The sequence below is a fragment of the Anolis sagrei genome, chromosome X (assembly GCF_037176765.1).
Source record: "Anolis sagrei isolate rAnoSag1 chromosome X, rAnoSag1.mat, whole genome shotgun sequence".
NCBI lineage: Eukaryota > Metazoa > Chordata > Lepidosauria > Squamata > Dactyloidae > Anolis > Anolis sagrei.
Window position 1 is genome coordinate 31,395,545 of NC_090034.1, and position 25,277 is coordinate 31,420,821.

Sequence of the window (25,277 nt, forward strand, 5' to 3'; positions counted from 1 at the left end):
ACCAGAGAAGTCAGCCATAGCAGAGCACCTGATGAACCAACCTGGACGCAGCATTTTATTTGAGACACAGAAATGCTGGACCACTCTCACAACCACCCTGTCAGACTACACAGAGAAGCCATTGAAATACACAAGCATGTGGACAATTTCAACAGAAAGGAGGAAACCATGAAAATGAACAAAATCTGGCTACCAGTACTAAAAAAAACTCTAAAATTACAACAGCACAACAACAGAGAGGAAACAAACAAGGACATCTTATCACCTCTCAACAAAAGTTTGCTCTAGGCACTGTCAGGCCATTGTATGCTCATCAAGGTGGTCAGTTGAAACATTCACACCTAGCTCCAGCAGACAAGAGTCCTTTGTCTCACCATGGTCATTCCACAAATATATAAACCCTTTTCCCTAGTTCCAACAGACCTCACTACCTCTGAGGATGCTTGCCATAGATGCAGGCGAAACGTCAGGAGAGAATGCCTCTAGACCATGGCCATATAGCCCGAAAAAACCTACAACAACCCAGTGATTCCGGCCATGAAAGCCTTCGACAGTATAAACATACATTACAACCCAACAAATCAGGATATTATGCACACACTTATTTAAAAGACAAGGGCTTGGGCATCTGGCCTCACTAAAATGCTGGAGAGAGTTGCCCATTGCCAAAGTCATCATCAGTGTCGCTGGCCGTGGCCAAACTGTGGACCACATGGGCTCCATCTTGCTCACTCGGTGAAATAGCTCCGAAGAAGAAAGAATGAAACTAGAAAACACAGGAATAGAAGTTAGTGACAAAAACCTCGGTCCCACCTCTGAAGGAGCGCATGGCATCTGGTGTTTTTTCCATCCCATCTGGGCATCTCTTAGCAAAAGTGCTAGGGAGATCTAGTGAATTCCTAAGAGGTTCAATTAATTTATTCAAAGCAAACACATTGCTTATTTGGACTGCCTTCATTTGGCAGTCCAAATATGAAATGTGCTGGCTTCATCTGGCTTTGTATTTACGGTAATTGGCTCTCAACAAAATTTAAATACGGAATAATGTGTTTTAATGGTTTTGAATGTGTTTTAATTATTTTTAACTGGGATATTAAAAAATATTTGTTATAAGAATAACAATAATGATAATAATAATAATGTGTTGCCGAAAGCTTTCATGGCCGGAATCACTGGGTTGCTGTGAGTTTTCTGGGATGTATGGCATGTTCCAGAAGCATTATCTCCTGACGTTTTCCCCACATCTATGGCAGGCATCCTCAGAACATGGCCATACATCTCAGAACACTCACAGCAAACCATTATTATTATTATTATTATTATTATTATTATTATTATTAATGCTTTACCCTGTTTCCCCGAAAATAAGACAGTGTCTTATATTAAATTTTGCTCCGAAAGATGCGCTGTGACTTATTTTCAGGGGATGTCTTATTTTTCCATGAAGAAGAATTCACATTTATTGTTGAACAAAAAAACCCATTTATTATTATAATAATAACTTTATTTTTATACCCCACCTCCATCTCCCCGGAGGGACTTGGGGCGGCTTATATGGGGCCAAGCCCAATCAACAGAGTTTAAACATAACACATTAAAATGCATAACATCAATAAAAGCAACATTTAAACAACATTATATTCTCTACAGTAGTTGTCAGTTTATCATAAATATACTGGCCCTCACAAACAGGGCCATAGAAAGTAAGGACTGTAAAGTACCTGGCTCCCACACACTTTCTGGCAACTGTAACGATCTCCCACAGGAGTTCCTGGACCTCTTGTACTGTAGGGATGGTACTGCAGCTTCTGGCCACCAGGGGAAGCATGCTTCCAAACAAAAACTTTACTAGCTCTTACTTTCGGGGAGGCCTTGTACTTTGCAATTCAGCAAAACCTGGAAGGACTAGCACTGACCATCCCACCATCTGAACTTGCTGCCATCCGACTGTCCATCTCCATTTCCAGTTAAGACTGGCGATAGTTTTCCTCCTTGGAGCATGCACTGGCTGAGGAGCTCCTTTAGACCGGTGACCACCTACTTCAGCCGGCGGGGTTGCCTGCAGCAGCTAGAGGCCAACTGGGTGAGCTGCAATACCTACGACGACTGGTGGTGCTGTACTATTGGGGCTGTGACAGTGTGCTCCATCTGCAGTTAAGAACTTCTTGTGCAGTCCTCCAAGGCCCCCCAATGTGCGGTGGCGGCTGCGGGCTTGCTATCCATCCTGGCTTGGTTGTGGTGTAATTGTGAAGCTGCTTTTTTACTGCTTACTGTTTGTTTGAGACCAGTCGCCAGTTGCCAACTGTCATTATAGACACCCTCGGCTTGCCAAGGGTCAGTTGCCCTTCTATCCACCCAACAAACAGGAATATATTCCAACCTCCAGTAGTACAGCCGTACTCCATCCTGGGCAGTGGCTCTAGGGGGGTTATTGTGTGTTTGGTGCTACTGTTCCACCTATGCGCAGAGAAGACTGTCAACAGCTGCAGATTGACTGAAGGCATCAGTAGAGGAACTATACGGCTCCCTCCTGCTGCGAATATCTCTCTAGCTACTGTGATTTGCACGTGGCACCTTTTCCTATGCCCCTACTTAATGTCAATTACACTGCCAATCTGCCGATTTCTTGCCAATAGTCTAATCCCCATTGCACTGTTATGAAAGATGACTTGTTAGCACTCCAGCACTTTAATTAACGGCGAGATCTCTGTTAGTTACTAATGTCAATGGTGCTATTGTGCGGTTACTTTAATTTTGCATTTGCACTTTACATCGTGTATTATATAATCACTCCCAACAATGGTCGAATGGCCGGGGAAAATTGGAGATGGTTTTATAAGGCAGAGGAATTGAGCTACAATAATGGCGGAAATGATGGTTTAACAACTGCCAGGGCTATTGACATATCATATAACAGCGCACTAGTGAACTACCAGGATGTGGAGAATGATAGAGGGGGGAGGGAGGGAGGGAGTTCCGGTGCTTGGGGGCCCCCCATCGAGGTGATGATGGGGAGGGGGAGATACGGGAAAGGGAGAGTTAAAAAACCAATTCGGCCAATTCGTGACCAAACCTTAAGAAAAATTCCAAAATGTCCTCCCGACATGGTAAACTTGGGTTCCAAGGTAGACGGTCCTCCCGGATTAAAGGTGGTGCTGTTGAACGCCAGGTCTGTCAATGGTAAAACATCAACCATTCAGGATTTAATCCTGGATGAAAAGGCAGACCTGGCGTGCATCACGGAGACCTGGTTGGACGAGGCTGGAGGGGTTAATCTCACCCAGCTTTGCCCACCAGGTTATGCCGTGCAACACCAACCGAGATCCGGGGGGCGGGGAGGCGGAGTTGCAATAGTCTATAAAGATTCCATCTCCTTGGTCAGGGGCCCGGCCTTACAGTCGACCTTGTTTGAATGTGTCCACCTGAGGCTAGGAGACCGGGACAGAATAGGGCTGTTGTTGGTGTACCGACCACCCCGCTGCACCACGGCCGCCCTCCCTGAGCTTGCAGAGTTGGTCTCGGGCCTGGCATTGGAGTCCCGGCGGCTTGTAGTGCTGGGGGACTTCAATGTCCATGCAGAGACCACTCTTTCCGGAGCGGCTCAGGACTTCATGGCTTCCATGGTAACTATGGGGCTGTCCCAATTAATATCTGGCCCTACCCACTGTGCTGGACACACACTTGACTTGGTCTTCTGTCAGGGCTGGGAAGAAGGTGGCGGTGTGGAGGAGTTATCAATCTCCCCTTTGCCATGGACTGACCACCACCTGATCAAGTTTAGACTTGCTGCAACTTCTAACCTCCGCAGGGGTGGTGGACCCATTAAGATGGTCCGCCCCAGGAGGCTTATGGATCCAGAAGGACTCCTGATGGCTCTTGGGGATGTTTCCGCTGCCTTGGATGGTGATTCTGTCGATGCCCTGGTCGCTCACTGGAATAGGGAGTTGACTAGGGCAATAGACACGATTGCTCCGGAGCGCCCCCTCTTAAGTCGCCGAGCGAAACCGGCTCCTTGGTTCAACAAGGAGCTGGTGGAGCTAAAGCGAACAAAGAGGTGGCTAGAGAGCGTGTGGAGGAAAGAGCCCAGCGAGTCAAACCGAACACGCCTACACCTCTATCTAAGGGCGTATGGCGCGGCAATAAAGGCCGCGCAAAATGCTTTCTACTCGGCCAATATTGCATCCGCAAGGAACCGTCCGGCAGAGCTGTTTCGAGTAGTCAGAGGGTTGTTGAATCCCACCTTGAGTGGGTCCCCTGAAGACTCGGCAGCGCGCTGTGAAGCATTTGCTCAGTACTTTGCGGACAAAGTCGCTTTGATCCGCGCGGGCTTTGACACCACATTAACTGCAGTCTCTGAGGATGTAACTCAAGCATCTGCTTGTCCAGTTTTATTGGATTCGTTTCGATCTGTTCAACTCGACGAGGTCATCAGGGTTCTGGGAGAGGCGAGGCCCACCACATGCATCCTAGACCCCTGCCCTTCCTGGCTGGTAAAAGAAGCCAGAGGGGGTTTGGCAGAGTGGGTAAAGGTGGTGGTTAATGCCTCCCTTCGGGAAGGCAAGATTCCAGCCAGCTTAAAACAAGCTGTCATCAAACCGCTGTTGAAAAAACCATCACTGGACCCCACTCAATTCGTCAACTTTCGGCCAGTCTCCAATCTCCCCTACTTGGGCAAAGTCCTGGAACGTGTGGTGGCCTCGCAACTCCAGGCATTCCTGGTGGACACGGACTATCTAGATCCGTCACAGTCTGGCTTTAGGCCGGGACATGGTACTGAGACAGCCTTGGTCGCCTTAGTTGATGATCTGCGCCGGGAACTGGACAGGGGGAGTGTGTCCCTGTTGGTTCTGCTGGACCTCTCTTCGGCCTTCGATACCGTCGACCACGGTATTCTTCTGGGACGCCTCGCGGGAATGGGTCTTGGGGGTACTGCCTTGCAGTGGCTCCGGTCCTTTCTCGAGGGTCGCTCCCAGAAGGTGTCACTAGGGGACTCCTGCTCGACTCCTCGGCCATTGCACTGTGGAGTCCCGCAGGGCTCAATACTGTCCCCTATGTTGTTTAACATATACATGAAGCCGTTGGGAGAGATCATCCGGAGTTTTGGGGTGCGATGTCATCTGTACGCAGATGATGTCCAACTCTATCACTCTTTTCCACCTGCCACTAAGGAGGCTGTTCAGGTCATGAACCGGTGCTTGGCCGCTGTCATGGATTGGATGAGGGACAACAGATTGAAACTAAATCCAGACAAGACAGAGGTACTCCTGGTCAGTCTTAAGACCGAACAGGGTACGGGGTTACAGCCTGTGCTGGACGGGGTCACACTCCCCCTAAAAGCACAGGTACGCAGTCTGGGAGTTCTCCTGGATTCATCGCTGAGCCTGGAACCCCAGGTTTCAGCGGTGGTCAGGGGAGCATTCGCACAATTAAAACTTGTGCGCCAGCTGCGTCCGTACCTTGGGAGGGCTGACTTGGCCACGGTAGTACACGCTTTGGTTACATCCCGCTTAGATTACTGCAACGCTCTCTACGTGGGGTTGCCTCTGAAGACTGCCCAGAAGCTGCAGCAAGTACAACGCGCGGCAGCCAGATTACTAACGGGTGCGGGGTACAGGGAGCACACCACTCCGCTGTTACTCGAACTCCACTGGCTGCCGATTAGCTTCCGAGCACAATTCAAAGTGCTGGTGTTAACCTATAAAGCCCTAAACGACTCCGGCCCTGTTTACCTCTCCGAACGTATTCTCCCCTACGAACCATCAAGACCACTAAGATGGTCTGGAGGGGCCCTGCTCTCGGTCCCTCCGCCTGCACAAGCACGGCTGGTGGGGACGAGGGACAGGGCCTTCTCAATGGTGGCCCCTCGACTTTGGAGCTCCCTGCCATTAGAGATCAGAACTGCCCCCTCCCTCATGACGTTCAGAAAACTAACAAAGACCTGGTTGTGGAACGCGGCATTTGACAACTGATTTAATTCTTTGCCCACATGAAAGGAGGATGATGAATGGGATTGTGATGGTGTCAGACGATTTGGCTCTTTTAACTGGGATGATAATGTTTTAATGTGTATGGTGCTGATATTTTAATCGTGTAATGAAGTGGCATTATGTTGTTATTGTATATTTTTTGTATGTTAACACATGTTGTGAACCGGTCCGACTCCCTCTTTGAAGGTGAGAGGGTCGGTATATAAAACCTCGAAATAAATAAAATAAATAAATACTAGATCTTATTTTCAGGGGATGTCTTATTTTCGGGGAAACAGGGTATTGATAACCCTTCCTATCTCATATTTAATCCTGTTTTAATGTTTGTATATTTGTATATTTTAAAATTGTTATGTTGATGCTACCCCGCTTTATCTGAGTCCCCTTCGGGGGAGATAAAGCGGGGTAGAAATAAATATATGGCTGTTCCTGGGCCTTGACGGGTTCTCTGGGTGACGGTGCCTTGATATAATTATTAAAAATAAAGCAGAGATATATATATAATGCCAAGCACAAATCAGTTGCAGAATTAAAACATTGATTTTGCAAGAAAGAAATGCTACTTCAAAATGATAAGCAATATGTTCATGGGTTGATCTGCTGTTTTCCAGTTAAGAGACTACATAAAGCAAGAAGAAAAAATTTTCTTTTGCATTTCTAGTTGGGGCCCTGAAGCAAATGTGTTGCAATAATAATAATAATAATAATAATAATAATAATTATTATTATTATTATTATTTCATACTGACACAAATGTGCTCTGTTTTGAGAAATGAAGTGAACTTTCCATTCACAAACAAGTCTGGCCCCCCTCTGGCTTTCCCTTGTACCTTACTGTGCTCGGGATTCGGTGGAGGCCCTTCAGCCCTAACGGTAAAACTGTCTGCTGGATCCATGGCTGTTCCTGGGCCTTGAAGGGTTCTCTGGGCGACGGTGCCTTGAATGTGTCTCTCCAACACAGAGCTCCTAAAATGGCACAGAACTAGATCTGACTTGTAAACTTTTCTATCCCTGCCAGTCTTTTGTACAGATCCTTTTTGGATCGATTTAATGTAATCTATACCCTGGCATTTTTGTCACAAAAGGTACATAATCTACATTATGTCTGATTTGCTATAATCTTCATATCTTCCTTAATAGACAAGTACTGGTACTACATACATTAACAAGAATGAGTCTTGTGCACAGGAGTGGGGCTGCATAGAGAATTTCTCCTTGAATCTGCGATTCTGAGTTTCTCTTTATCATCTAAACAAAACTAGAGAAGATAAGAACCACATGCTTACCCAATCTATATCTTTATCTAATAAAAGTGAAACTGCATTATTTATTTATTTATTTATTTACAACATTTATATTCCGCCCTTTTCATTCCAAAGGGGACTCAGGGTGGATGACAGAACACATATATGGCAAACATTAAATGCCATTATACACTGACAGGACAGACACAGTACATAGAGGTATATAGGCTTTTCCCATCTTTGGCATCTTGGAGGTTGTGCTCGATTCCGGCCATTTGGGGGGGGGGTACTGTTGCTCCATCCATGCCAAACAGCCCTATTCATAGACTTCCTACTTTGACTGAATCGCCAGCATTTCTCTGGTAGTTCTTTATGGTGCCATTAAAATACCTCTCTGCTTAAGAAGTACCTATTTATCTACTCACAGCTGTTTTCGATCTGCTTGGTGGGCAGTGAGCTGGGGTAAAGGTTGGGTGCTCACCCCTTACCCAGGCTTGTATGTACCTATGTATTTATAGGTTGCTTACCTGTAACCGTAGTTCCCTGAATAGTCACCTGTGAATTCGCACATATGGTTATTTCTGCACCTGCGCAAACCAGCTTTGGAACCTTCCGGAAAGATAAAACAGACATTTTTACCCCTCGCCTCGCCCCGCCCACTCCCTCGAGTATATATAGCCCATGGGCAGGGCTAGCCTCCAGTTCTCTTCCGCCACAAAGCAGCCAGAAGGCAGGGCATGAGGGGAGGATGGGCGGGGATGTGCGAAGTCACAGGTGACTACTCAGGGCACTACATTACAGGTAAGCAACCTATAATTCCCTGTCGTAGTCAACTGTGAATTGCACATATGGTATATTGGTGAGCTACTAACCTTGGATGGTGGGCGTCATGCCACTGCTGAAAACAGGACTGCTCTTCTGAATTCTGCATCCCTTCTGGAAGCGACATCCAACTTGTAATGGGACACAAAGGTGAGTGGAGTCGCCCAGATGGCTGCTCGACACACGGCGTCTAGAAGAACAGCTTTCATGAAGGCTGTCGAAGTAGCCATCACCCTTGTCGAATGGCCCCTTATTTGCTGAGGTAAGTCTCTTCCAGCCAACTGGTAACAGAGGCGAATAGTGGACACAATCCATGATGAAAAACGCTGTGAAGATACTGGCAAACCCCTTGTATCCTTGCGGTATTTCACAAACAATCTGGGAGTCTTTCTAAAACTTGCCGTTCTTTCCACATAAAAAGCGAACACCCTACAGACGTTGAGGAGATGCAGCCTCAAGTAGCAAGTAGCACTAGATCCTGCAACATATGAAAACGAGTGGACACTTTGGGTAAAAAGGCAATATCTGTGCGTAACACGGCCTTGTCCTTATGGAACCTAAAGGTAAGGGGGGGTCCACCCTGAGTGCGCAAAGTTTTCTGGCCCGTCTAGCGGATGTTATGGCTATTAAAAAGGCCACCTTCCAAGTAAGGTAAGGGAGATCCACTGTAGTCAAAGGCTCAAAGGGGGGCTTCATCAAGGAGGACAGCACAACCTCCAAGCTCCATGATGGGGCGATCGGAGCGACAGGGGGTTTTATATTGGCAAGTCCCCTGAGAAAGGTTTTCACCAGTGGATCCAAGAAACATGAAGGGAAACCATATTTCCTTCTAAACCAGGAGATAGCGGCGAGGTAACACTTGAGAGAAGAGTGTGAAAGGCCAGAATCAGAAAGGGATACTAAGAAGTCCAGAATTAATGGAATAGGGGCATTATCAGGTTCCTGACCCCTTGACCTAACATATTTACAGAAACGAGACCATTTGTAGATATAGGAGTGTTTTGTAGAAGTTCTATGGGTGGCCTCACTAATAGACAAGACGGACTGAGACAACCCAGAGAACGGCGTCAGCAAGCAGGTAAGACTCGCCACGCGGTCAGTTTCAACTTGTGTACTTCTAGGTATAGGACCCTGCCCTGCTGGGACGTCAGAAGGTCCACCCTGTTTCAAAGGCGAATAAAAACGCCCTTCGACAACTGAAGAAGAGGGGAAAACCAAGGCTGTCGCGGCCACCAAGGGGCGACCACAATGCAGCAGGTGTTGTCTCTCTGAATCTTCGCCACCACCCTTAGAAGAAGGGGAAATGGTGGGAAGGCATACATGGGACGAGCATTCCAATCCTGCGGAAACGCATCCCCTAGACAGCCCTCCTACCGGGAGGTTTGTCAACGGGCACAGAACAGGTTGCACTTGGTGTTGGAACGGGTCGCAAACAGATTGACATCCGGGATGCCCCAAGCTAGAAATAATTTGTGGGTCTCTTCATAGAATCATAGAATCAAAGAGTTGGAAGAGACTTCATGGGCCATCCAGTCCAACCCCCTGCCAAGAAGCAGGAATATTGCATTCAAATCACCCCTGACAGATGGCCATCCAGCCTCTGCTTAAAAGCTTCCAAAGAAGGAGCCTCCACCACACTCCGGGGCAGAGTTCCACTGCTGAACGGCTCTCACAGTCAGGAAGTTCTTCCTCGTGTTCAGATGGAATCTCCTCTCTTGTAGTTTGAAGCCATTCTTCCACGTCCTAGTCTCCAAGGAAGCAGAAAACAAGCTTGCTCCCTCCTCCCTGTGGCTTCCTTTCACATATTTGTACATGGCTATCATATCTCCTCTCAGCCTTCTCTTCTTCAGGCTAAACATGCCCAGCTTCTTAAGCCGCTCCTCATACGGCTTGTTCTCCAGACCCTTGATCATTTTTGTCGCCTTCCTCTGGACACATTCCAGCTTGTCAATATCTCTCTTGAATTGTGGTGCCCAGAATTGGACACAATATTCCAGGTGTGGTCTAACCAAAGCGGAATAGAGGGGTAGCATTACTTCCCTAGATCTAGACACTATGCTCCTATTGATGCAGGCCAAAATCCCATTGGCTTTTTTTGCCGCCACATCACATTGTTGGCTCATGTTTAACTTGTTGTCCACGAGGACTCCAAGATCTTTTTCACACGTACTGCTCTCGAGCCAGGCATCCCCCATTTTGTATCTTTGCATTTCGTTTTTCGTGCCAAAGTGGAGTATCTTGCATTTGTCACCGCTGAACTTCATTTTGTTAGTTTTGGCCCATCTCTCTAATCTGTCAAGATCATTTTGAATCCTGCTCCTGTCCTCTGGAGTATTGGCTATCCCTCCCAATTTGGTGTCATTTGCAAACTTCATGATCATGCCTTCTAGCCCTTCATCTAAGTCATTAATAAAGATGTTGAACAGGACCGAGCCCAGGATGGAACCCTGCGGCACTCCACTTGTCACTTCTTTCCAAGATGAAGAGGAAGCATTGGTGATCACCCTTTGGGTTCGTCCATTTAACCAACTACAGATCCACCTCACCATAGTTTTGCCTAGCCCACATTGGACTAGTTTTCCTTGCCAGAAGGGCATGGGGGACCTTGTCGAAGGCCTTACTGAAATCCAGGTACGCCACATCCACGGCATTCCCTGCATCTATCCAGCTTGTAACTCTATCGAAAAAAGAGATCAGATTAGTCTGGCATGACTTGTTTTTGATAAATCCATGTTGACTATTAGCGATGACTGCATTTGTTTCTAAGTGTTTGCAGACCCTTTCCTTAAAAATCTTTTCCAGAATCTTGCCTGGTATCGACGTGAGGCTGACCGGACGGTAATTGTTTGGGTCATCCTTTTTTCCCTTCTTGAAGATTGAGACCACATTGGCCCTCCTCCAATCTGCTGGAACTTCTCCCGTTCTCCAAGAACTCTCAAAGATGATTGCCAATGGTTCCGAAATGACTTCCGCTAGTTCCTTCAGTACTCTTGGGTGGAGTTGATCTGGCCCTGGGAACTTGAACTCATTTAGAGCGGCCAGGTATTCCTGGACGACTTGTTTCCCAATTTGGGGTTGGATGTCCTCTAATCCCTCATCCACTCCATCTTGCTGAGGTTGAAGGTGACCTTTTTTTTGTGAGAAGACCGAGGCAAAGAAGGCATTAAGTAGTTCTGCCTTTTCCCTACCCCGTCAGCATTGCCCTATCTTCTCCTTGAAGAGGCCCTATCGCCTCCTTGTTTTTCCTTTTTCTACTGACATAAGAAAAGAATCCCTTTTTATTGTTTTTAATGTCCCTGGCAAGCCTGAGCTCGTTCTGTGATTTAGCCTTGAGGACCTTTTCTCTACACCTTCTTTGGTGATTTCTCCCTTTTTCCACTTCTTGTGCATGTCTCTTTTGTGTTTTAGCACAGTTAGAAGTTCTTTGGACATCCATTCTGGCTTCTTTGCACTTGTCCTATTTTTTTCCCTTTGTTGGCATAGTTTGCAATTGTGCCTTGAGTATTTCACTCTTGAGAAATTCCCATCCATCTGTAACTCCCTTATCTTTTAGTATCTGTGTCCACGGAATGCTGCTCGGTGTTTCCTTCATATTTTGGAAATCGGCTCTACTAAAGTCCAAAATGCGGGTTTGACTTGTCTTAGTTTCGGTCTTCCTTTGTACCTCAAATTGCAGGAGCACATGGTCACTTGCCCCTAAGGATCCTACCACTTTGACCGCATCGATCAGGCCCTCCGCATTTGTTAGGATGAGATCAAGAGTAGCCAACCCCCTTGTTACCTCTTCTATCTTCTGGACCATGAAATTGTCTGCAAGGCAAGCGAGGAATTTGTTGGACCTTGTACTCTTGGCCGAGTTTGTTTTCCAGCAAATATCGGGATAGTTGAAATCGCCCATGACTACTACATCTCTTCTCTATGCCTGTTTGGTCAACTGTTGGCAGAAGACTTCATCTAGTTCTTCCTCCTGGCTGGAGGTCTGTAGTAGACGCCTACAACAAGATCTTTTTGAGTCCCAGTTCCCTTGATTCTTATCCAGATGCTTTCAAGCTGGTTTCCCGGATTGCTGTCTTGCATCTCTTCTGCAGCATAAGAGTTTTTGACATATAAGGCTACTCCGCCTCCTCTCCCCTTTGTTCGGTTTCTGTAAAAGAGGTTATAGCCCTCCATGTCTACATTCCAGCAATAGGAGTCATCCCACCAGGTTTCAGTGATGCCTACGATATCATATTTATGGTGTTGTGCTAAAAGTTGGAGTTCGTCTTGTTTATTTCCCATGCTCTGTGCATTAGTGTAAAGACATGTGAACCCCTGAGATTTTCCCCTGAGCTGTTTAATTGGGATTATAGTGCTTTTGGTACTTGGTCCTCGTGTTTGTGCAGCCCTCCATTTAGCCTTCTGGCGGTTCCCTGACATTGTGGGTAAAGTAGTGTTCACAAGGCTGTTGTCCCCCTCGACCGGTGGACCTAGTTTAAAGTGCGCCCAATGAGATTTGCGAGTCTGTGAGCAAAAAGGTGTTTTCCTACTTGTGTGAGATGTACCCCATCCCTTGCCAGTAGGCCATCCTCCTGGAAAAGCAGTCCATGGTCGAGGAAGCCAAAGCGTTCCTCCTGACACCATTTTCTAAGCCAGTCTTTGACCTGTACTATTTTTCTTGCCCTTGTAGGACCGTGTCTTACAACTGGGAGGAGGGATGAAAAGACCACCTGTACATTAGATTGTTTTAGCTTTGTTCCGAGAGCTCGAAAATCATTTATGATCTTTTCAAAAGTATGCCTAGCAGTATCATTGGTTCCTACATGAATCAACATGAGGGGAGGACGGTGATGGGGTTTGAGGAGCCTGGTGAGCCTCTGAGTGATATGGTGTATTTTTGCCCCCGGTAGGCAGCATATTTCTTGAGCCATCCATCTGGTCTGGAAATGACAGCTGGAAATGATGGCTGGAAATTCCTGGTTGAGTGACCATTCGTGATGAGCTAGCGGATTCCTGCTGAGAGTGTCCGCCAGCAAGTTTCCCCCCCAGGGACATGGACGGCTAACAGGTGAATTCCTCTCTCTATGCACCAGTCCCATATCTGAATGGATAGAGTCAGGAGCTGACAGGAGTGGGTGCCACCCTGTTTGTTCAAGTAATACATGGCCGTGATGTTGTTGAGTATTTGAACTACCCTTCCTCGAACTACCTTTTCGAAGGATTTCAGGGCTCTGCCTACCACGAGAAGGTCTAGCATGTTTATGTGCAGTGAGGCCTCTTCTGCGCCATGGGCGATGAGGCCGTGGGAATGTGCTCCCCACACTGTGAGGGAGGAATATGCACTTATAGTCCTGGTAGGGTGTGGGAGGTGGAATGGGAGTCCTGAACGTACTCGGTGACCATCCGTCCACCATAGAAGAGAATGGCGAAAGCAAGAAGGGAGGGAGAGTCTGGTGGACGGACAGTCCGTGAAGGGGTTGAACACTGAAATAAACCAGGATTGGAGGGGCCGTGGTCTCAACCGAGAATAAGGGGTAACAAAGGTAGTGGAAGCCATGTGGCCTAACAGGACTTGGATCTGTCTGGCCGACAAGTGGGGAGACTCCAATGCTAGCCTGACATGCTCCTGCAAGTTGGAGAAACGGTCCACAGGGAGATAGGCTCTCTCGGTGACTGAATCTAGGAGTGCACCAATGAAATGGATCCGACGAGTGGGTGACAGGGAAGACTTTTCCAAATTGACCATGAGGTCCAGGGACTGGAGGAGAGACAAAATGACAGAGACATGTCATTGCAGCTGGTCACATGACTTAGAGACAATCAACCAGTTGTCAATATAAGGATACGCTGTTATTCCCCTAGTGTGCAAATGGGCTGCCACCACGGACATACATTTTGTGAACACACGTGGGGCGGTGGATAAGACAAAAGGCAACACATTGTAACAGTAAGCTTGATGGCCCACCATGAAGGAGAGGAAACTACGATGATAAGGGCCTATTGAAAGGTGAAAGTAAGCATATTTTAAATCAATTGTTGCAAACCACACATCCCTATATAATAGGGGCATAATGGAGGAGAGAGTAACCATGCGGAACTTCTTGGACAAAATGTATTTATTCAGGGCCCTGAGATCCAAAATAGGGCGGAGGCCTCCACCACGCTTAACAACCAGAAAGTAGCGAGAGAAACTTCTTGGGGTAAAAGTACAGAAACAGGGGTAACCCTAACATGGCCCACTAGGGGTAGCTCCTCAAACTCAATTGCATAACCCACTGAAACAATGGAGAGAACCCATCTATCTGAAGTGATACTGGACCATACATCATAAAAGGGGGATAACCTATCCCAAAACAATGGTGTGGCCTGAATAACTGGATGGGATGTAAGAGGAAAAGCCTCATAAAAGACGCTTTTTAGAGGCAGACTGGGGCTTGTTCTTATTCTGAAAAGGTTGGAACTTAGACAAGGAAGTCCTACGGCCGCCCTGGTATCTGGAGGAGCTAGTGTAGCGATTTCTGAAAGGGCCCGCATAAGTATTGCCAAAGGTCTTACAGTAAGTGCTGGATAGAGGCTGCCATTTCTGCCTCTGTTGAGGATAGGCTTGCCCTAGGGAGGCGCTGTTCGCCTGGAGGCAGCATTTCGATGTAAGGAAGCATTTTTGACCATAAAATGTTTTGGTAACCACTCATGTAAGTGGTGTAATGCGCCATACGGGTAAAAAGGCCCGCAGAGAGGTGTGCCTTTTTACCCAAGGAGCCCACCTTCTTTCCCTCTCCATCAGGTGGGGAGGTGAGAGAGCCCTTCGGACATTTGGTTTTTGTCACCTCTGCCACCACGGTGTTAGGCCTAGGTGGGTTAGTGGCCCACTTGACAGAAGACAGGTCTATTCTATACATGGAATCCACCCTCCTGGGCACTGCAGGTGCATCTGACGGGGGCATGTCAGAGATTTTGGCTAGTTTAAGGAGGTACGGCAACATCGATAGGGATGTAGAAAGTGTGGTATTTTGTTTCTCTGAAAGGAACATAGGATCCTCGACATGCTCTGGGGGCTTGGGGGCAGGGATATCAAGCGCTCTAGTCATTATTTCTACCAGAGCAGCAAACTTGTTGTAATGAGCAGGCTGAATCGCCCCCTTGTCACCAACCCCCGTAACCTGAACAGAATCAATAGATTCCGAAGAAGAGTCAGTATCACCAAGTTCTATAGTCTTTTGTTCAGATAAGTCAGTCACATCGGTCAACATAGGAGGCACAGCAGCCTCATGCTCTGGTTGCATAGAAGCTGGCACAGTATCCAGCAAACCCGAATGCTGGATAACACAAAGTAAAGTTGCTGGGGCAACAACAGATGGCACAACACACGGTAGAGCTGCTGGGTTAGCAGTAGATGGCACAACACAAGGCAAAGCCGCTGGGGCAGCATTAGAAGGCACAATCATGGGGGCGGCAGTAGGTGGCATAGTCATAAAGGCAGGCAAAGATGCCCCAGAGGAAAAACCCCCAGCCACAGTTCCTAAGCCCCCCAGAGGAGGAGGGGGGATTGCAGGTAAATAAGCATGCTGATTAGGTATCGACAAAGGAGGGGGCTGCACAAACATTAATTGTCCCGAAGGCTCCATTTGCCAGTAACCTGGGCAAGTCATAGGGCCCACCCCATAAGGTCCCCAGCGGACGGAGGAGGAATGTGAGAAGCGAGAATGCCTCCTCCTCCTAGAGCTCCTCGATACTGATCAGTATCAGCATCTGCGGGAACTTCTTGATGGTGATCTAGAGCGCCCGGGCCTCTTGCTAGCCCAGCGCCATCCTCGATGATGGGCCTCTGGTACCGGGAAGGGACTCTCCCCTGTCCCAGGGAGCGCCACCTCGACAGCAGAGCATGGTCCACCCCTTCCATCAGCTGGAGGTCCTCCTGCGCTTTGGCGTGCATTGTTGGGGTTCAGCCTGAGTTTGAACTTGAACCTGATTCTCTGTTTGTTCCTCCTGATGCTAATGAAAATATATTTACTGATGCTAATGGAAATGTACCTTTTGATGCCAATGCTCCTGAAATTAGTGAGGAAGAAACTGCTGTAGGTTTGGAAAATGCCAATGTTCCTGAAATTAGTGAGGAAGGAACTTCTGTAGATTTGGAAAATGAAAGTACCAGTGTTCATGAGAATGTTTCAAAGGGAAGCCTTGACCTTTCCCTCCCTTCTGCACCTGTTAACTGTAATGACAACAGAAGGGGCCAAATTTGGGAAGACAGAAGTAAATCACTCAGTTTGCGTCGATCCTCCCGAATTCAAGAATTAAAAACATTGGCTTCAAAGAAGAAGGGCGGTTCACGGAACCAATTCTTGAGCTTTAATTGCCTTACGCCGGGCTGACTGTCTCAGTTCAGGCATCGTTTCAGAATTGATGAAGACCTTGGCAGTTCTCCTGGTTCCCTGGCCATAGTTTGGGAAGATTTCTAGGATATCAAGTACGGTTAGTGGATTGCTAACAGGTTCCAGTATTTCACAGTGAGGCTTTTGGTTTTGCTTTGTCCATTTAAATTCATGTTTGCTGATTTTGCTGTGGCTTTTGACTTGCATTTTTCCTTTATTTTGTAACCATTTTTCTTCAATAAAAAAGGATTGTTTTTCACAGTCAAGTGTGGTGGATAGTTATCTTAGGGCCTCGTTCCCTGCTCTGGATTGCAACATGCATCGTCTCTGATGCTCGGAGGTGCAGCATTTTTGTCCGATGGGGGAGCTTCACTCACAGCGGACGCAGGACAGGCACTTCCGGTCTTGGAGGGCGGGCCCCCTACATGGAGCTTGGCAGTCGCAGCTCCTGGATATCGGGAGGCATCAAAGGAGCAATTCAAGGTCCCGGCTCCCTGGCCCTGCGCACTCTGGGCTGGAGGGGAGAGGACCGGCATTGCCGGCCCTCCAACGTCGCTCCCTCTGCGCGCGTATACGCAGAATGGGAAGGGGGCATATCAACTTTTTGTAGAGAGTGATCAGCCAGCAGGGGGAGTGCGTTTTCTCCCTGACGCTTAGGAGGAGGCTGGGCAGCTGAAGAGATGGCGGCAGAGGAGCTTCCCGCTCTTTTCACAGAGCTCAGAGGCAGTGAGGAGGACTGGCGGCCATCTTGGTGGCCCTTGTCCTTAGCCTTTTTCACCTTCTTCTTAAGGGAACCGACAGATTGCTTTGCCTGCCCCAAAGGTAAGTTCAGCAATTCAGTAGATACAGCCCTACTCGGGGCAGCTGGCGGGAGAAGGGCCCTTTCATATAGGGCTGCTTTAAGCCTCGATTCTCTATTCTTCCTAGTCTGTGACATAAACGCCTGACAGACTGAGCAGGTCTTAGAGAGATGAACCTCTCCCAGGCAAGTTAGGCAAAGGGCATGGCCGTCAGTATCAGGCAAAACATTGGGGCAACTGGAACATTTTTTAAAAGAGGTAGTCGCCATGCCAAAACGTAAGTTGAAAAACAAGCAGAGAAAAAGTAAAACACAGTAAGATCCAGAGGATCAAAAGGGTAACTCGAATGCAGACAAGTCCAAAGCATCAGGCAGGAGAGAGTTGAAAGGCAGTCCAGGTCAAGACAACAGAATACCTCAACAATCCGATACAAGAGCAGTCCAAGACAGAAAGCTCGCGAGCTGAAGGTTCTCAAGCTGCTGCTTCATGCGGCGGATCAAGAGAACTGGAGGCTAGCCCTGGCCACGGGCTATATATACTCGAGGGAGTGGGCGGGGCGAGGCAGGGGGTAAAAATGTCTGTTTTATCTTTCCAGAAGGTTTCGAAGCTGGTCTGCGCAGGCACAGAAATAACCATATGTGCGATTCACAGTTGACTACGTCAGGGAACTATGTTTGTATGTATTTTCCAAGATCACTCCCACTTCCAGAGAACCCTGTGATTCCCACCAGTGATGGATCTTGACCCAACTTGGAACACAGACCCATCACAACCAACTTCAAATACTGATGTGGAGGGTGGGGGAATGGATCCAAGATGATGGGAGTTATAGTTCACCCACATCTAGAGAACCCTTTGACTCCCACCAGCGATGGATCTTGACAAAACTTGGCACACAAACCCATCATGACCAACTTCAAATACTGGAGGGGTTTGGGGGACAATGGTCCAGGATGATGGGAAATACAGTGGCATCATCTGAACTCAGCAAGAAGGTGGTGGCTTTCAACTCTCTTACCTTCGCTGGCCCTGAGAAAGTTGCAGAGATTCACAAGAGAGTCTGTTCTCAACGTCTGCTAAGGTGGCCAAGACAAAAATGGCTTCGACTAGTGTATCCTCAAGGCTGAAAACAACTGGCCTGTAAAAATAAATGTACAGTTGAGCTGCCAGCATCCTCATTACCCTTGATTGACAGGAATAGAGGGCAGGTCCTCATCAAGAAAGAAGAGTGAAGTGACTCTAGAAACCACTCTCTAATTTGGGAGAGTTAATAAATTACAATGTGGCTTCTTGTTAATTGCAGTGTTGTATAGTTGTAGTTGATAAGTATTTCGAAATGAAGGGGTTTTAGTGCACTTAACTGCTGGGTCGAGGCCAGGGTGTTTTCTGACATGAAAGGGCTATTGATGACAATTATTATACAAAAGGCAGCCCCTGGATTTAAATAGATTCAGCTACATAGCACATTATCTACATAAATCCATTTTCATGCATCTGCACGTAAGATACATGCTCACTGATGGTTTAAAACCATTTTAATTACTCTTTTAGCAAAGGTAACTTTGGGATTCTAAAGCTAAAAGGACTACTTACTTTGTCAGAAATTATCTTGTTAACCTACCTTCCAGGAAGATCAAAATGGACAGAAACTGAAGTGTTGAGAGCTTCCGCAAAAGCCAGAAGTCCCTGGTTATAAGTGAAAGGCATGCATTAACTCTAATGAAAGACTACAGAGCATTAGATGATGATAATAAGGATAAGAATAATAAATTTATCATCCATCTCTCCTTATGGTTCAAGGTGGGGTACAACATGGTTAAAGCAGCAAGGTAAAAGAAAGCACTTTTAAAATACATATATCAAATATACACAGATGAAACACAAGATTAAAATTCACCCTGCAGGTTACAATCCATTAATGCCAAGTCCACTACATAAGTAAGCTATGCCAGCTTTCAAAATGTCTCACAATTCAATATATACACCTGAAAACTTTACCCGAAGCTCTTTAAGGCAAAATGTGACTTCGGAGTCGACTCCGACTTGGAAGTATTCAAACTCTTCTGGACTGAGATGTATTTCTGTATGCATTGGCACTGGGAAATCTGGAAAGAATTGGGATAAAGGCAGAAGTGAATAATCAAGGCGTTTATTGAGACTACTTTACACAGGCTGCTATCCCAAATCATTGGCCAAAGACAGCTGTTCAATTCTTACCCATTTCGTCCTCTGTGTACGTCTTGAAACATACTTTCACAGGCGTCACAGCTAAAGTCACTTCCTCTTGACAGTTTGGGAAATGGATTAATATATCCGAAAGCTGCCTGCAAAGCACAAAAACCAAGACCATTAGCTCAGGTGATGAACTGATCCTTGTGTTTCGCCAGACATAAAAGGAAACTGCATAAAAGGCTGCAAACTCAACTACTTTCTGGCTTTTCTTCAGGTTACAGTATCATAGCATTGTCCAAATACAAAGAGGTCCAACCTGATGCTGAGAGCCAGAAATCTATATCCATAACAAAAGTGAAATATTTATATGTGTGTGGCTGGGGTGCCCACTTTCACAGACAGACTCTCACTTCCACAAACAGCTATGACCCCCACTACTGAGAAGACGCCAAAGGCCCTCCCTCCAATCACATTGCAGGTTATAGTAAGCGCCACAAACATGTACAACAGCCTGTCAATGTCTTCCACAAACACCATACTGCCCACCATCGAACTGAAGGCTTTCATACGGAGACACGTTCATCCTAGATTTTCTGTGTTCCCTCTACCAAAGACATCCCAGTGTTTCTGACTCTCTCCATTGGTGTGCAATTTCCATGACCCCGCCAACTGCCTCTCCCATAATCCTTTCCTACTCTTTTCTGCGGGGCACAGCAAACAGAGCAGAATTGATCAGCAACTAAACATATTGGAGGGTGTTGGGGGACTGACTTCACAGGATGGATATTGTAGTTCACCCTGAATCAAGGCAGAGCACTGTGACCCCCGCCAACAATGGACCTCGACCACATTTGGCACATAGAGCCCCCATAATCAACGAAAAATACTGAAGAGGTTTTTTTGGGGGGGAGGGGGGATTTACCTTGACTTATAGGACTTGTAGGTACTGGGATTTATTGTTCACCTACAATCAAAGAGAACTCTGAACCCCACCAACAATGGACCTGGACCTAACCTGGCACACAGAACCACCATGACCAACATAAAATACTGGAGGGCTTTGGGGGGAATTCATCTTGATTTGGGGGAGTTGTAGTTCACCCACATCCAGAGAGCACTATGAACCCAAACAACAATGGATCTGGACCAAACTTGGCACACATACCCAAATTTGAATACTGGTGGGGTTGGGGCGATGGAAAAATGACTTTTTCAAATAACCCGGGCAATGCTGGGTACCCAAGCTCGTGGAAAAGTAAAAAGGAATATAGGCAAACTAAACCAAAGGCACAAAAGCTTTCAAACTCTCCAGGCCTCCTCATCCCAAAAGAAACACAACAAAAGACAAATACAAACTCCAAAACAAAATTCCCACAATATCCCACTCCACAATCCCTCTCCGCCAACATGAGCCACCATCCCATTTAAATTATAGTAAATTCAACTAAAACAACAAAATATTGAAACACACACACAAACACACTTTAAAGACACAACTGATGTTTCCCTTCTTCAAGCAATAGCAATGGTCAGACTATGACATCTACTTCATGTTTAACATAACTGCATTTCAGATTCTGTGAAATCAAAAAGATAATATTTGAAATCAAGTCCTAATTGTATCATCCATTTCTCCATTTCAACTAGGATTCAAATTCTTAATCATTGGAAATTAATTTAACCATATTAGGACTCCATAATATCTTTTAAGATTTCGCCCACTTTTATTCACTTATAATTGAAATGCACTCCCCCCCCCCCCCCCATTTTTCCCCTTCCAATCTAGATTAATGTTCTTGCATTTCCGTTTTATTGCCTATTTCGAGTTTCTCCATTAGATGGCAGTAGAGATCTAGGAAAAGGCTGAAGATCTGGTCGTATTTATTTTTTTGGCACCTGGGATGAAGTTCTATCCCGAATAATAAGCCAAACAGTGTGGGAAACAATACACTTCAGGGGAGCTTTACCTCTGATTTCTGTATTCAGAATTCAGAATCAGGATTTGGTAAATAAAAATCTCATGTGGTGTGCTGCAAGACTTGAAATGGTCATAACATGGAAAAATACGAGAGCATTTACCACTAAAGAATTGGCTACATAGGATATGGGCTATAATGCTATAGGAAAAGTTAACCTATAAATTGAGATTAGCAAAAGGAAAAATAAAATAAAATGAGACCTATGTGAAAATACATGGAAGCGATTTATTATAATTATTATTAATTAAAGGTTATCATTAACTTCCTGACTGTAAGAGCTGTTCAACAGTGGAACTCTCTGCCTCAGAGTGTGGTGAAAGCTCCTTCCTTAGAAGCTTTTACACAGAGGCTGGATGGCTACCCTTCAGGGGTGTTTTGATTGTGTGTTCCCACCTGGTAGAAGGGGGTTGGACTAGATGGCCCATGTGGTCTTATTTATTTGTTGTATTTTACCCCGCTCTATCAGCTTCCAAATTGGCTATAATTCAATGCTGCGTTAAGACATAAAACATACAAAATACATGTGCCTTAAAATTACAGAATAGTAACATATAAATATATTTAAATAAGCAGTTAAAAACATAGCACATAGTCCTGAAATCATAGACAAGAATCATAGAATTTTAGAGTTGGAAGAGACCTCGTCGACCATCCAGTTCAACCCCCTGCCAAGCAGGAGAATTGCATTCAAATCACTCCCGACAGATCGCCATCCAGCCTGTTTAAAAGCCTCGAAAGAAAGAGCTTCCACCACACTCATAGGCAGAGAGTTCTACTACTGAATAGCTCTCTCACACAGTTAGGAAGTTCTTCCTAATGTTCAGGTGGAATCTCCTTTCCTGTAGTTTGAAGTCATTGTGTCCTAGTCTCCAGAGCAGCAGAAAACAAGCCTTCTCTTCTGCAGGCAAACATGCCCAGCTCTTTAAACCACTCCTCATAGGGCTTGTTCTCCAAACCCTTGATCCTTTGAGTCACCCTCCTCTGGACACATTTCAGCTTAGAGTCAACATCTCCCTTCGACTGTGATGCCCAGAATTGAACATAATGTTATTGCAGGTGTGATCAGACCAAGGACGAATAGAAGAGTAGCTTACTTACTTAGGCGATCCCTCGTTGGACGAGTAAGATGGTCTTCCATTATGGATTTCCTTGTGGGTCCGTATGTGGCTGTGGAGCCCTATTCTTGCTCTGTATCTTCTTCCGCAGTGAGGGCATTGGTTTCCAGGTGGAAGATGGTCCCGGTCGGGGTTGGCTTGACGCGCCTTCCTCCTGGCACGTTTCTCTCTTTCACCCTCCACTCGTGCCTCCTCAAATTCTGCAGCACTGCTGGTCACAGCTGTCCTCCAGCTGGAGCGCCCAAGGGCCAGGGCTTCCCAGTTCTCAGTGTCTATGCCAGAGTTTTTAAGGTTGGCTTTGAGCCATCTTTAAATCTCTTTTCCTGTCCACCAACGTTCCGTTTTCCGTTCTTAAGTTCGGAGTAGAGCAACTGCTTTGGGAGACGGTGGTCAGGCATCCGGACAACATGGCCGGCCCAGCGGAGTTGATGTTGGAGGATCATTGCTTCAATGCTGGTGGTCTTTGCTTCTTCCAGCACACTGACGTTTGTCCGCTTGTCTTCCCAGGAGATTTGCAGGATTTTCCGGAGGCAGCGCTGATGGAAACGTTCCAGGAGCTGCATGTGACGTCTGTAGACAGTCCACGTCTCACAGGCATAGAGCAGGGTTGGGAGGACAATAGCTTTATAAACAAGCACCTTGGTATCCCTATGGATGTCCCGGTCCTCAAACACTCTCTGCTTCATTCTGGAAAATGCTGCACTTGCAGAGCTCAGGCGGTGTTGTATTTCGGCATCAATGTTGACTTTGGTGGAGAGGTGGCTGCCAAGGTAGCGGAAATGATCAACATTTTCTAATGTTACACCATTAAGCTGTATCACTGGCATTGGAGAGGGGTTGGCTGGTGCCTGCTGGAAAAGCACCTTGGTTTTTTCAATGTTCAATGACAGGCCGAGCTTCTCGTACGCTTCTGCGAAGGTGTTTAGAGTGGCTTGTAGATCTTCTGAATGCGCACAGACGACATTGTCATCAGCATACTGGAGTTCTATAACAGATGTTGTTGTAACCTTGGTTTTGGCTTTCAGTCTGCTGAGGTTGAATAGCTTGCCATCTGTCCGATAGATTATTTCCACTCTGGTGGGAAGCTTCCCATCAACAAGGTGAAGTACCATAGCGATGAAGATGGAGAAAAGAGTTGGGGCAATAACACATCCCTGTTTGACACCGGATTCCACTTTAAATGGGTCACTTTGGGAGCCACTGCTGTCCAAGACTGTTGCCATCATGTCATCATGGAAGAGCCGCAGGATGTTCACAAATTTGCTTGGGCACCCGATTTTTTGGAGGACGGTCCAGAGAGCGCTGTGATTCACTGTGTCGAATGCCTTTGCAAGGTCGATGAATGCCATGTAGAGGTTGGTTTTGTTCCCTGCATTTTTCTTGGAGCTGTCGTGCAGTGAAGATCATGTCCACGGTTCCTCTGGAGGGACGGAAGCCGTTCTGGGATTCTGGGAGGGTGTCTTCTGAGAGGGGCAGAAGGCGGTTTGCAAGGATTCTTGCGAGGATTTTCCCAGCAGAGGTTAAAAGGGAGATACCTCGATAGTTTCCGCAGTCTGTTCTTTCCCCTTTTTTGAAGAGGGTGATGATGGTGGCATCCTTGAAGTCTGCTGGGATTTTCTCAGTCACCCACGCTTTTTCTATGAGCTGGTGGAGTTGGTGTGTCAGCTCAGGTCCTCCCTCTTTAAAGATTTCAGTAGGGATCCCGTCTGGTCCACTGGCTTTGTTATTCTTCTGTTGGCTGATGGCATTGCTGACTTCTTCCAAACTGGGCAGTGCTGCAAGCTCATCCCTGGTTTGTTGTTGCGGGATTTGTGACAGGACCTCTTCGGCCACATTGGAGCTGCGGTTCAGGAGGCTTTGGTAGTGTTCTTTCCAACGTAGTGCAATTGAGTTTTGGTCCTTCAGGAGTTTGGTTCCATCTGATGAGCGTAGAGGCTGTATGCCATGGTTTCTTGGTCCGTAGATGACCTTTGTGGCTTTGAAAAATCCCTGAGCATTATGGGTATCTGCCAGGTGTTGGATTTCTTAGGCCTTCTTTGTCCACCAGATGTTCTTGAGCTCTCTTGTCCTTCTTTGGACCTCAGCTTTTGCACTGGCATAGATCTTTTTCTTAGCAGCACAGTTGATGTCTCTCTGCCATGCTTGGAAGGCTTTCCTTTTCTTGTCAATTAGCTGTTGGATCTCGATGTCATTTTCATCAAACCAGTCTTGATGTTTCTTGGCTTGGTATCCAAGTTTCTTCGCAGGCTTGGATGATGGAGGTCTTCAGTTTGTTCCAATGTTCCTCAACATTTTCGGGGTGTACTGTGGGTAGCTGGTTCTTGAGTGCTGTTTGGAGATGGGCTCGTCTGGAGGGCTCCTGAAGGGCTTGGGTGTTCATTTTGCGCCTTGTCTTCCTTCCTTGGAGTCTGCACTTGGGAGTGATCTTGATAGCCATCGAGGATCGAATTAGCCTGTGGTCAGTCCAGCAGTCGTCAGCACCTGTCATGGCTCTTGTGAGGAGCACGTCATGGCGGTCTCTGGCGCGTGTGATTACATAGTCTAAGAGGTGCCAATGCTTTGACCGGGGGTGCTTCCATGATGTCTTGAACTTGTTTTTCTGGCGGAAGAGCGTGTTGGTGATGACAAGGTTGTGCTCCGCACATTTGGTGAGAAGCAGGATGCCATTTGAGTTGCTGTTTCCAACCCCGTCTTTTCCTATGGTCCCTGGCCACAGGTCGAAGTCTCGCCCGACTCTTGCATTGAAGTCCCCCAGGAGGATGATTTTGTCCTCCTTGGGTATCCCCGATAGGACGGTGTCCAGCTGACAG

At 46.7% G+C, this 25,277-nt stretch overlaps 1 protein-coding gene across 3 annotated transcripts in view; it reads right to left on the reverse strand.

Moving 5' to 3' along the window:
* Window positions 1-546: 546 nt before the first annotated feature.
* The window catches only part of RAD9B (RAD9 checkpoint clamp component B), a 33,674-nt gene continuing 8,943 nt past the window's right edge, over window positions 547-25,277 (reverse strand). For 2 of the 3 annotated variants that reach the window (XM_060786018.2, XM_067473096.1), the window contains exons 6-11: window positions 19,419-19,525; window positions 19,200-19,306; window positions 18,823-18,887; window positions 18,220-18,339; window positions 6,818-6,953; window positions 547-766 (exon numbers count right to left, since the gene is read on the reverse strand). In XM_060786018.2, the coding sequence (XP_060642001.2) occupies window positions 638-766; window positions 6,818-6,953; window positions 18,220-18,339; window positions 18,823-18,887; window positions 19,200-19,306; window positions 19,419-19,525 (664 nt within the window). In that variant the 3' untranslated portion in view covers window positions 547-637. The remainder of the gene's footprint in view (window positions 767-6,817; window positions 6,954-18,219; window positions 18,340-18,822; window positions 18,888-19,199; window positions 19,307-19,418; window positions 19,526-25,277) is intronic. The other variant, XM_067473097.1, reaches the window with a different exon arrangement.